We start from the raw sequence: 13,351 nt of genomic DNA on the forward strand, positions 1-13,351 counted from the left end.
CTCACTTTGGAGTGGTGGGGCATGTGACTAGGGAACACAGACCCCTCTCCCAAACAATTGAGTTAGATCAATATCACAAAGGATAATTAAAATTGGTCCAGCCCGGTTTGTTACTACTTGTTTCTCTCCATCTGCAATCAACTGACTGCATTTTCCCCAAAAGATCAACACCTCTGTCCTTTGGGCAGAGAGGGGTCGAAAGGACTCTCTTTGTGCTACACATTATCCATCCATGCCTCAGTCAGGAAGGTGCCATTTGAAGTAAAGGGCTAGGTGGATTCTTCCATGTGGTGTTAACTTGTAACTCGTTTGAGGCTTTCTTTCTTCTCAGCACCTCAAATTATTTTTTCTATTTGTTATGATTCCAGCTCACAGTTTCTAAGCTGACCTCTCTCATGATAAAATTGATATTCTACCTTTCCTACAGGGATAATATGACCCTAACTCTAACCTTTTGTTATGCCACATGATACTTTCTTATCACCAGTACTAGTTTCTTGTCATGAGCAGGACCTTGTCCTCAGTTCCTTCTCCTTTGATTGCTGAAATCTGCTTTAGCAGATGCCAAGGACAGGTCATAGCTTAGATTAAACTCCCAAGTAAATTATTGTTTGATTTCTTCTATACGAACAAGTGAATGTGTTGTAGGTTTATCTATTGCTTAAATTTGCTTTTGCATCACCAGAGGTGTGTATCTCAGCTTCAAGTGGACAGCAAGGAATTGGATCGCCGAAAAACTCTGCAAGTGACAAATGTGGCTAAACCGATGGGTGACAACGATGAATTTGAAAAACAGCGAACAGCTGCTATTGCAGAAGTTGCAAAAAGCAAGGAGGTTAGAATGAATGCCTCTGTATTTTTGTTTTGAAACAATGCATGAATTATCTCTGGATATATCTTAGGGGGGAAACCCATGGAAAGCTGTCTGCTGTGATCCAGCAAGAATAGTTTCTAAAGTACTTAAGATGGTAAGTATGAAGAATTACTGAAGAAAAAAATCGTGGAATATACAGAGTTTTATTGTGTGTATATCCTAATAAATATTATTGGGGTTAAAACAATACATATTTTCTTAAAAATATGCTTTGGTGTAATTTTGTGTTTTGGGAGGAAAATCCTAAGTGAAGGTACTGGCATGTTCAGATAATGTATGCTTAAGGCCAATAGCGCCATCTTTAGTGAAGCATTTTGGGAATGATATTTGGCACTTCATGGTGCGTTCTGGATCATAAATTGCTCTGCTCAAGAATTACATGGCACATCTCTAACTTTCCTTGATAGCCCATCAGTCGTATATATATTCCCTTATACCCAAATAGCATTAATAAATTTGTCACTCTACAGTATCTTAATTGGTTAAGGTGACTTGTGTACAATAGACTGCAGTATTTGAACTGAAGCTTCTTGATTTGTTTGAGCGGAAACGGTTTATTAGATCATACATTCCACATGCTAATTCTATACCGCTGTGCATTTAACTGTTGCAAATCAGGTGGCTTGTCCTGTTTCCCACTCACCTCGCCCAAAATGTTAAACGTTGATGTAATCAGATTGCGCTCCTCGGTCACTTCATAGATAAATGGCAGTGGCATTACTGAAGTATTGTTTTGTTCCGTAAAGACCAAGACTTTTGGAGGAGGTGGTAGTAATACTAGAAGCAACCTCAGTTTGAATGCAGGAGGGAATCGAAGCAGGGAAGTATTCCAGAAAGAGAAGATGAAGCCTGAAGGAAAAAATGAAGGTGTCTATCGTGAACTGGTAAGACACAGATCCCCACAAAAGAAGATCTTCTTCATATAGTGCTTTGTATGAAAATTTCATGGTATTCAATCAGTTATTCAGCTTGTATATAAATCACAACTTAGTTAATTCAGCATCTGATGTTTCCTGCACCTGCCAGAAATACAAGTGAACAAGTGAGCCATGAAGGAGATAAGTTGACTTTCATTCAAGAAATCACTATCTCACATACCAATCTACATCTCACCGATTGAGATAATGCGTGTGCTTCAGTTTTACTGGTAAAATCTATCAAATAAGTACACAGTATTTCTCATTGTGTCTTCAAATGAACACTTAAAAACAAAACAAGGTCTTAACATCTTGTGGCCAGTGGACACCTGTGACATTTTGAGAATTTGGGGGATATGGCTAAAAATATTCATTTGCTAGAAGATGAATGGTGAGATTGCCTTGTTTACTTATGCAGTGAATCTAAGGCAGAGGTGAGAACTGAGTTCTAAAGCACTATGCCCTTATTTAGAACTCTTTCTTTTTTTCTTTTTGCTTCAACATCCATTCCAGAGAAGGAAATTAGTAACTTGACCTAAAGCTGGCTACAGGAGAAAACACAAATGGAGTTTGGGTTTAACCCCTGGTCATAGATTTCTACCAAAAAAACCACCACAACAGAGTCTTTTCATACAAAGCAAATGGGTAATGCTCCGAAAAATTCAATCACACTGAACTACAATTCACTTTTAAAAAAACCCTTTCTTTGTATTTTAAGAGTTTTGTTTGAATCTGTTGAATCTTGTGATTGACTTTTTTTCATTTCTCCTGCAGGTTGATGAAAAGGCTCTCAAACACATAACAGAAATGGGCTTCAGTAAGGAAGCAGCACGACAGGCACTTATGGATAATAGCAACAACCTTGAAGCTTCATTAAATTTCCTCCTCAACAGCAATAAACAAATGACTATTCAAGGGCCAGCCGTTAGAGGTACTACTTCATCCATCTATCATACACAAAAGGGTTTTCATAGGATCAAATTTTTTGGACTACAGATTATACTGTTGAAGGTCTTCTAGGCAAAATGTTCACAACTGTCTCCCAAATTAGCACTGGTGATAGGGTGCACGTCCTGGCTCAATTTCATATAGGTGGAGGAAATACTTAAAAGAAAATAAGGAAGTAAGAGGAGAATTGGAAGGAGGAACTACGGTGGACATGGGGGAAGATAGAAAGTATGAAAGGAGTAAGAAAAATCTGGAAGAGATTGCAGAGAGCACATAATTAAGGCATTAAATTCAAGCCTAAATTGAAATTTAAATGTTTGACATGTGCCAAGTGTTTGGTTCCAGAACCTTTGCTATTTTAAATTTTTGTTTTGCGTAAAATATTATCACTAACAAGTTAGTATTAGAAGTTAATAGATTTAGGACTGTATAAGTGTAGCCGCTGTTCTAATAAAGAACTATTTTCCATTTGGCTGAGATGACATTTCGGATTAAATGGGCTCCATACTGTGTTTTGAGATGTACTTTTATAACCTAGGTCTTACTTGTGTTTCTTAAGGAAATGTAAAATGATGATTTTGAAGTGCTTTACAATATAGACTCAGTTTCTTTCCCATATGTAACTAGGCTATATGGTTTATCTTTAGGAAAAGGAAAGGGGAGAGGCCGAATACGACCTGAAGATGAGGAAGAACTTGGAAATGCTAGGCCATCTGCTCCAAGCACATTGTTTGACTTCCTAGAGTCTAAAATGGGTACTCTCACAGTAGAAGGTATGTAGAGAGGTCAGAGGTTGTCTGGCTTTGTCTTTCATGGAAAAGAACTAACAAATCTACTTATACAAAATTCAGTCATAACTAGGCTAGTGTTCTACCATCATCATCATCATCATCATCATGGTATATGCGGAGTATAGGAACATGTTCTTCTCAGGAGAATCTTAGTTGGCTGTTTTGGGGTTACTGTCACTGAGAAGATGTCATTGAGAAGATATTTTTCTGTGCAACATCACCAGTTGGCGAACTTAATTTAGTTTGTGTTTCTTTTGTTTCATTTTACTTGTTAGTTTTCTGATTGCATAACTTATGTTCCATAAATTATATGGATCCTGATTTTCTGGAACTCTAGGCAAAGGTTTGGGGATTGGAGAAATACAGACTTAAACCACTACCTCTGTATGTGATGAGATATGGAAGAAAAGGTGCCTTCAGACATTTGAAGTCAATAGCCATCCCCACTTCCCCCTCCTGAACCTCCACTCTTCTTTCCAGATTATGTTCAACCACTTTGAGACCAATCTGAACCAGTTCCACATTAACTTGAAATTACCATTGCCATGTATATTGAGTGGCCCTTGGAGTGGTGGGTTCAACAGGACTGGCTTAGAGGCCATCCTGCAGAAAGAACAGTTAAAGCACTTCAGTTCTCTAAATTGGACCATTGCAATGCATTCTACATGGCGCTGCCCTTAAAGAGCATTCAGAAGTTGCATCTAAATTTACTCTGCAAATGATAACATTGAATCTGAAGTTCTAGACAGTCCTAAAAGTAATAGTGTTTGGGGATGACTGTTCTAATATAAGTTAATAGCTGGCAGTTTGTTGGTATGCATGTAATAAATTCAACTTTCTGAAAAATTACCTATTGCTTGAAAGCACAAAATAAATATGCTTCTGAGAATAATTAATTTGGCTTCCCCTAGCCATTTTGGTTAACAAACAATAGCATTCCACTGGGTTACTTCAGGATATATGGTACAGGATGCTGTAAGCGTGGTAGGTAATTGTTCTTTGTTTTCGTTCAAGAGGAAACGATTGCAGATTCTGGTTTATTGCTACATGAGAGCATTGCTTTTCAAAAGCAGCATCCCAGTTTAATTGTAGTTTGAATTAAGTGAAGTGTTTGAGAAAAATTAAAGGTTATTAAATAACCTGACTTTGTATTTAAGACAAATATTTAATCACACACAAAAACAAAATCAATAAATATTGATGGATTTATAATTCATGGGAAGGAGAAGAAGGGAAGGAACAAGAGAATGCAGGAATTTTAGTTTACCTCATTTGTTGCTTAGGAAAGTGACTGCACATTCTCCCAAGAATCTGGCTTGACTATTGAAGAGTTCCACATAAACCATTTGGAGAAAATGTTCAAAAGGACATGTTTAAAGAATGATTGATATGTCAAAACCAGTAAGGAAGGCAGCACCTAATAAGTATCAGGAGAGGGGAACCAAAAGTCACTTTTAATTAGAAGGGCAAAATTACAAGTTGGGACTTCTCTATTGCATGTTTTCTGCACCAAGGAGTGTTAGAGAGGAACAGTGCTAAACAGCATTCAAGAGTGTTACAGAAGAACAAACAACAGATCAGAAGTTGGTGAAACCAATGCTGTGGTCAACGTTCATAGGTTGTGAATTACATTCTACCCATTACTATTTTGCTGTAACTGCAGATTCGGCTGAGGGAAATAATTGATGGAACCAATACCTATTCTCTTCTAGCTTTGTAAGGTGTAAACAAAATGTAAAGCAGTACATTTTCTTACTATTTTTGTACTGTGTTGAGCAACATGGCTAGGTTTCCTTTAATCTTCGTTTCTATAGGGCTTTCTATGCTGAAAGGCATGTTATGCTCTTAAGAGACATTCACAGTTGAATATTCAAAAATTCTACAGTGTTATATGGGTAGAAAATGGATATAAATAAAGAACATTTAAATAATGAGTAGAAAATCTGGGTTAGTAAAGGAATAAAAGTCCAGCAGGATTTGAGTGGAATTACTATTTCTTTCAGTATAGTTCAAACCTTAAATAAAAGTAATCTCAGCTATAGCAACATCCCATTAGAAAAAATCCAGTATCACTCTTATAGCCAAGATTACTTCTATTTAAAGTGTGGTTGATAGGTTTGAACTCTACTTAATGTGACCCTCCAGACTCTCCACTTGCAGCTTTTCTCTATCATCTCATGGAAGGCAGACATTTTTCTCTGCAGACATTTGCCTTTTCTATTTTCTTTAATATTAATTTTATAACATTTTAGGCTTAATTATTCTTTATCTCAATGTTATTTATAAAGTAATTGCAAAATAATTATTTATAACAGCTACAATACAACTGTTTATTGTTTTAGTTATTTGTTTTTTTAAGATTGCCATTTGTTTTTGTTTTTTTTATTTTACTGCTAAGGGGCATTGAGTCTTTTTAAAGAAAAGTCAGGATATACATATGCAATAAATAAAAGATCAGTCTCAGGTTTGCAGGATTGAAAATAACCCCCTGAGCTAATTAAGATCTAGTCTTCATAATTGTAGGATAATGTTGCTGATACTTGACAAAGTTGAGGAATTGTTTATGCCTTTTTTCCTTGTTGCTGGGTAGTAATGTTTTTAAGGTGCACAATATATTTTTCTGCCCAGATGTGCAGAGGCTGTCAGAATAATAATATAGCATGAGAAACTCTATCTTTTTGCTAATTTAACCTGGAGAGACACTGGCCACTAGGAACATTGGTCAGCTCTTAGAATCTGTTCTTCCTGGACTTTCAGAAAATACTATTTGTGATTTTGGGGCAGGTCAGAAGTTTAAGCAAATTGTTATATCTGTGCAGTCTCCATGCGTTAAATAATATAATTACTTTAAATAAATTATTCAAGAGCAGTAAAAATATTATTCAATAACCTTTTTAGCAAATTCCTGCCTAGTTGGATCTGGGTAATTGGAGTGTAAGGTTCACTGCATTTGGCACTGGAAATAACCCTCGTGAGACACGGACTCGAACAAAAGCTAGTTTACTCAGGCGTAATGCGTAGCGGTTGCAGACAAAGCCAGGATTGGCTTGGCACAGTTTCTTGCAGTGTTTTATAGGAGTCCCCCCTTGACCCGTAGTGCCCCGGGTTCCGCCCCTGCCCTTGTCCCGGGTCACCCCTCTGCTTGTCCTGTCCTCCCTCCCCTCTCCTTAATGGCAGATTCAGTCAGGTTTCATTGTCCTCATGATCGTCGTCTTTTGTCCGCGTTGTCAGTGTGCTCGTGGGGCTTTTCTCATGTGGATGGAATGGGGTTTCTTAAGTCGGGTTCCAACTGGTCGCTGATTGCCTCCGGATCGCTGTGTTCCTGAAGCATTGAAATCGGCGTTGCCCGGGGCGTCTGGGGAACCGCCTGCGCTACAACGCTGCTGGTTCCAGTTCACTCTCGGCCATGAGTTAATTGCCCCCACCTGCCGGCACTTAGCTTCCGGTCTGCCTCATTTCCCTTCCCCTGCCCGCCTGTGCCTGAGGCGGTGAAATTGACTAGCAGTGGTGAAACTGAACAGTGGCGCTGGCTGTACCAGGCTGAATCTGACATGGAGTACACCTACAAATTATTACAAAATATTGTGGAACGTTCTAGGGTTCAGAGTGGATCAACGTCTGAAAGTTGCAGCCTTAATTTCTTAAAGCAGTGGTGCAGAAGTATTAATGTAAGCCTTTCCCTTTAAATATGTCCTGTAAAATAGTTCCAGAATTTTTTAAAGCGTTGGAAAACGTGTATAGTCCCAGGAGGTTGTCACAAAATGGCACATTAATGGGCATTGCATCATGGGTTAATGCTTCTGGAAGGTGATAAATAGTTTATTTTTAGAACACTAAGCACAAGATAGGAATTTTCTTATTTTTCTTTCTTTTATTCCTTGCCCAGTGATCCATTAGCCAAACATTCTCAGAAGACAAACAGATACTTTTGCTGGACAGATGTAACCAAACTAAATTTGACATTTTAGAGCAAGATGTGTTGTTTTTCCTTACAGCCAGACAGCCCCTTGGCCATTATGGTAAAAAGTTGAGGAAAATGGCTTGGAAAATGCTTTAGCATTTGCCTTAATTGCAAGACAGGAAAGCTTTTGTCTTCAACTAGGTAGTTTTAAGTTGACAAGCCTCTTCCTTTTAAACTGTCATTCAGTCATTTTATTCATTTCATCTCCTATGAATTTGTGACCTTGAAATAAACATGACAGACTAATCTTTCTTCTTTAAAGGAAGCCACAGAAATTTCCTGGGAGGGATACATTAGTCTGTGATGATTAACACATACAAATTTATTTAATGGATGGTAGCCTTCAAAATAAAAAATTATTGTCAGTAAAATTATCTAATGTGATAAAATATCAGAATTGCACCAACAAAATTACAACATATGCTTCTTTTTCTGTTCATTCTGTTCCCCTATTAATGCCTTCTGTTAACTTCTGCTATTCTCTTCTTTGGATAACAATTAAGATAATTATTACCTTGATAATATTTAGAAAGAAAAATACTGTTGTCCCAAAACAGAACTGTTCCCTAGTCTAAGTGACATGGCATAAATTATTGCCCCTTTCTGGCTGTTTGTTAGCCCACCAAGAAATGCCATTTTGATGGCATTTCCCATTGATTTGGTTCTGGTGTCACTGTCAAGTGCTGATTTGAGAGTTGTTAAGCTATAAGCTGGGGATAATTATTCTTTTTTGTCTAGAGACACTTTTAGAATTTTAAACTTATGTGAATGTGTGCCATAACTTTCCTACTCACAAAATGGTTTGTCAGAAAAACTCATGTATAAGAATGTTCACCTTCCCCACCCTACTGTCCCATTCTCGGTTATTTCAGTAGTAACTTCTGGTGAGTATTATTCTATAGGTAAAGATATACTCTGCAGCCAATCAACTTCCTATTTATTTATTTATTTATTTATTTATTTATTTATTTATTTTAATGAAAAGTATGTTTTAAAAGTCTGGTGGCAATCAAGGTGGGCCTTATGGACCCATCAAAGTTGAAATTGCACACGTGCAGAGTCAGAAACTTCAGGCAAGAATTTAACTCAAATCAACCTTTTTCTTTATTAAAGTCCAGTGTCTTGAGTTTATTACATACAAGGGTACACATACACACACTTGCAACACCTTACGATTAAGCTGGCCAGGCAAAAATAGTATGATGGGAAGATCTGAGGTGCCCAGTTGGCAAAGATACATCTTCAGATCCTCTTTGTTCCACTTCTCTTTTGTATAGTAAAAGCTGTTTTTCTTCTCTAAATGAGAAAGTAATCCTTTTGTTTTTCCAAATGTCTGAAGGTGAGGAGATGTCTGGCTCCTTCTACCTTTAAGTGTTGGGATGAAAGTGATAAGACAGTAGCTGGTTGGAATTTGGTCCAGATGAAGTGATAATCTAACATCACCTACTTTGTGTACCCATATCTAATTTCTAGCTGGAATTTAGCTTGCTTGGGTAGCTGCTTTTTAACTACGGCATAGCTATAGTAAGCTATGCCTACTCATTGACTGCTGTTTACCTTTTCTTGTTTTTCTCCTGACTATTTGTCTGCTAGCTGAGTTGAACAGACCATTTTTATCACAAAGCAGAAAGCCTTCAAATTTTCACAATTGCCCTAAATAATGGATAGTAGCAATTGCTGCTGACCGCTAACCATAGGTTTCTCATTTTGCACATCACAGCAGATTATGATGTAAGCAAACCAGGGTAGAAGTTAATACAGTGGGGTTGGGTGGTTTGGCCTTGGTTGCCTAGTAGTTAGACTCTGTTCTGTTCTGGAAGGGCCATGGGTGCATACTACCTCCCTCTTAGAGTTTGACCTTCCTATATGAAGAGGAGATATCTGAAGAAGACTGCTGTTTTGCCTTTTATTTATTAATTTAGAAAATTTATATGCCACCCACACTCTTAATGGCTCTGGACAAATTAGAAAGGTACAATAAAATATCAGTCAAAGTATGCCAGATATTAACCATGAAACTAAATAGTGGCTTTATGAAGTTGTTATAAATATTGTATGTATGTTTTGAGACCCCTATTAAACTGCAATGAGGTAGGGAGTTACTTTAGCTCCAGTGCTGTCTGTTCCACAGTGTGGTCCTTCCATGAAGAAAACCAAATTGATAACTGAGATCAAACATTTTCATTTTCATTTTTATATATTTATATTTCAAATTTGGACACTGCCCATCTCACAAGGAAGTAGGGTTGTTTGGTAGGATCTGCAAGAGGTGACTCATTGATGACCTAATTGGTATAGGACTAAGTGGTCCTGAAGTAACTTGGGTCTCACTTGTATAAAGGTTAATATCCCTTGTGGGCACCTTGAACTTAGTAAAACACTTTCAATATGAGATAAACAAGGAGGCTCCATTCAACACCTTTGCTGCCATGTTCTGGATTACAGGTAGTCCCCAGGTTAAGAATGCCCAGTTTACAGAAAACCCATAGTTAAGAACGGAGCCTACTGTAGCAAAATTTGAGTTAAATATCCAATGATTTGATGTTAAATGTACAATGGTTCAAATTAATTACACAATACTACTTATACAGTATTATACGTTAATACTGTTCTGGCTTACATAGAAATTTGTCTTAAAGACAAATTTGGAATGGAATTTGTTCTTAAACTGGGGAATACCTATATTCCAATATCCAGACCATCGTCCAGAACAGCTTGATCTCCTAAATCCTGAAGTTCAGCCCCAGGAATCAGCACAGCTCTGTCTTTATGAACTGTATTTTGACTTACTATCCCATATCTAATCTGGTGATTATTCAACCCCTAGTCTACAGGAAAGAATTAGGGATATTGGTGATAACTAGTTATGAGAATGATACTTCTCAGATATTAAATATTTATCCAAGAGAAGTTCATCTGGCTGTGCTATAAACCTTTGGACACCTTTTTATTCCCCAACCACTTCAGGAATTTTGTTCAGAGCTATTTTATTGTGCTCTGTTTTCTTTTGCTGCTGGCTTTACTTTTTGTTTATGTATTTATCCCTTGCCGCTGCTATTTTGATCTTGACAGATTCTGATCTGGTGGATTTCACTTGGAAAGAAATCTCTGACAGATTGGACAGATATAATAAGAACTGTTTCACTACACCTTTTTTGCTTACCCTTAACTTCCTGGGAGGCACATGATAGTTAGAGCCAATTTTTCCAGCCTCTTGCATAGTTTGCCTATACAATAAACTCTTTCGCTGTGTGAAACACTGAAAGCATGACATGTCTGCTGTTGTTCTCCAACCCTGCTAAGATGAGTAGAAAAAATTGATAGAAAACCTGAAAAAATCTACAAAAGATAGAGGAAAAAAGAAAAGAGGAAATTGAGATGGAGTTACAGGTCATAGGTAGAGAAGAACTGAGGAGGTGGAAAGAGATTTGGACAGCTTCAGAAGGCAGAGTTATAAAATTAAGTGAGAAGAAAAAATAATACACTTGGATGCAAAAAGGTCTATAGCTGAGTTAAGGAAGAAAGTGTTTAATGCAGATCTGTGGTGCAGTAGGGGAAAGTCTCCCACAGAACAGGAAGGAAAAGAAATTCATTTAAAAGCAACTGTTATGATGGAGAGGGTGGGCCATGGTACGCCAAGAAACAGAAACAGAAAGAATTAACATCAATGGTTCTGCCATTAAATGAAGCAGCAATGCCCTCCAGGTGAATCATAAACACCGTAAAGGAAAGTTACCTTCCCAAAGGAACTGTAGACGGAAACACTTGTGTGCTCATGTTCACACATGCATAGCTAGATAGCTAGACAGACAGACAGACAGACAGACAGACAGACAGGCACAAAAAGATAAAAATCCTCTGCAGTGCTTTGCTTCTGCTGGTTGATGTCAGCCCTTTGAGAAACAGGTCAAGAAACAGACACCATAGGGATTCAAGGAACCTCTGTCCCCTTTTACAGTAAACAAAATCAATGTGGGGTTATTTTGAGTTTTCTTCTCATGCTTCCTTTTATCTCAGGACTATGTAATCACTTCTCCAGATTCCTCCTTGACAGCTGATTTCTTCCTTCCTTCCTTAATACCTATTTCATATTTCCCAAGGTCAAATTCCGTTACCCTTGCCAATTTAGTCTTGCTGATAGAGGTCTATGTATTTATGCATATCTGTATATTTGTATATTTACCTAACAGAAGCCACAGTGCGCAAAAGAATAGGATCTGGTGAAAAAAGTAAATGTAATCTTAATTATAAATTTAAAATGAATGGCATATAAAATAAAGGAACCTATTTATAAAATTAATTGATCCCCAGTCCAACCCTTCTCTTTCACACACACAAACACATGATCATACACATGTTCCCCTCCCTCTTTTTAGGAGAAGCAGCCAAAAAAAAAAAGAAAAAGAAAAATAGGAAGGAGATGGGTCAAGGAGAAGGGAGATAGGTAAAGGGAAAAGTATCTGAGCAGAGAAAAAAAGACAGAAGGGAAATATGAAAGAAAAGCTGAAACACAAAAGCAGGCAAGTGCTCCTTCCTAGCTACTGCTAGTCTCAGCAAATATTTATATTTCTGGCCATTTTTTGTTTTCAACAGTATCTTCTATTCTAGTCAGTGAATTACCCCAGTTCAGAGGTAGTTGTTTGTCTTCCTTGCCTTCCTATTGGATAATTAGAGTATTTTGAAAGCTTACACTATGTTTAAGACATAAATTTCAAAAACTAGTTGTGTCACTAACCGAGGACTTTTTCTTTTGTAGAACCAAAGGTACAGATGGCATTGCAGCATCATGGACCCCAGAGAGTACCAAACACTGAGCAAAATGGTGTAAAAGTATATAACCATCAAAGACACACTTCTCGAAATGAACCTAGGCAGCCAAGGAATGAGAAGCCACCTCGCTTTCAAAGAGATAGTCAAAATTCGAGGCATGTTACGGATGGAAGTGGATTATTGAGAGCAAGGCCTTCTGAAAGGCAGAATTCTCTGGGCCCTGATCAGTGGACTGAAGAGAAAAATAAGTGTGATAGACTTTATCCTCGGAAAGATTTTGCATACCCTATAGCTAGTCATTCTGGTGACCTTCATTTCAAGAGGAGGGAGACCCCTGTGCAAAATAGGCCAGGAAAAATTGGGTCACTAATTGAAATGAAAGAGAACTCTGCTGGCCAAGATTCAGCTGATAACAATAACCAGAAACAAGGAAGTAGGGAAAGTCAGATACATCACCCCAACAATTTCTGTGATAGGAAAACATTAATCCTAGCGAATGAATCTTTTACTGCCTTAAAAAACGAGCAGCAATTTGGTGTGACTGTAGATTACTCAAATCCAGTTAGAACTGAACATTTTTGTTCTGTACCAAATGGCGATTTGGAACATTTCCCAAAAGGAAGGAGAGTTGGACCTATTAAACTGCCTCCCCCCAATATGGCCATTTCCTTTGATGTCAAAATGTACTATGATCCTGGTCCCAAAAAGCGATCTGGGCCCATCAAGCCAGAAAAAATGTTGGAGCCACCTGTTTCAGGAGAGTATGGGAAAAGCTGGCAACCAGGGGACGAATGTTTTGCTCTTTATTGGGAAGACAACAAGGTATGCTTTGTTCCAAGCCAAAAATAACACGGTTGTTTGAAGTGGCTGTCATTTTTTGTAAGGTTATAAAGTATGATCGTTGGGCTAGGGAAAAAGGGCATTAGCTTTGTAAATAGCCTCCTGAGTTGGTAAAACTTGTCATATCCTATTCTGGTTTAAAAAAAGAATTCAGTTCTTTGAAGCTAGGATGTGTAGAAGCTTTCTTCTGAATCATATGTTTCATATTTGTAGCTGCAGACTATCTTAAAAGCTATTGAGTTCTGGGGAT

At 37.7% G+C, this 13,351-nt stretch overlaps 1 protein-coding gene across 1 annotated transcript in view; it reads left to right on the forward strand.

The window, feature by feature from the left end:
* Positions 1–13,351, forward strand: part of TDRD3 (tudor domain containing 3) — a 60,110-nt gene that overhangs the window by 27,216 nt on the left and 19,543 nt on the right. Inside the window, exons 7-11 of the mRNA XM_088139513.1 lie at positions 686–835; positions 1,621–1,758; positions 2,566–2,722; positions 3,387–3,512; positions 12,248–13,083. Coding sequence (XP_087995639.1) covers positions 686–835; positions 1,621–1,758; positions 2,566–2,722; positions 3,387–3,512; positions 12,248–13,083 — 1,407 coding nt within the window. The remainder of the gene's footprint in view (positions 1–685; positions 836–1,620; positions 1,759–2,565; positions 2,723–3,386; positions 3,513–12,247; positions 13,084–13,351) is intronic.

This window comes from Python bivittatus, unplaced genomic scaffold, assembly GCF_059951505.1.
Source record: "Python bivittatus isolate LINGU-HERP-01145 unplaced genomic scaffold, Pbiv_v1 ctg000210_np1212, whole genome shotgun sequence".
Taxonomy (NCBI): domain Eukaryota; kingdom Metazoa; phylum Chordata; class Lepidosauria; order Squamata; family Pythonidae; genus Python; species Python bivittatus.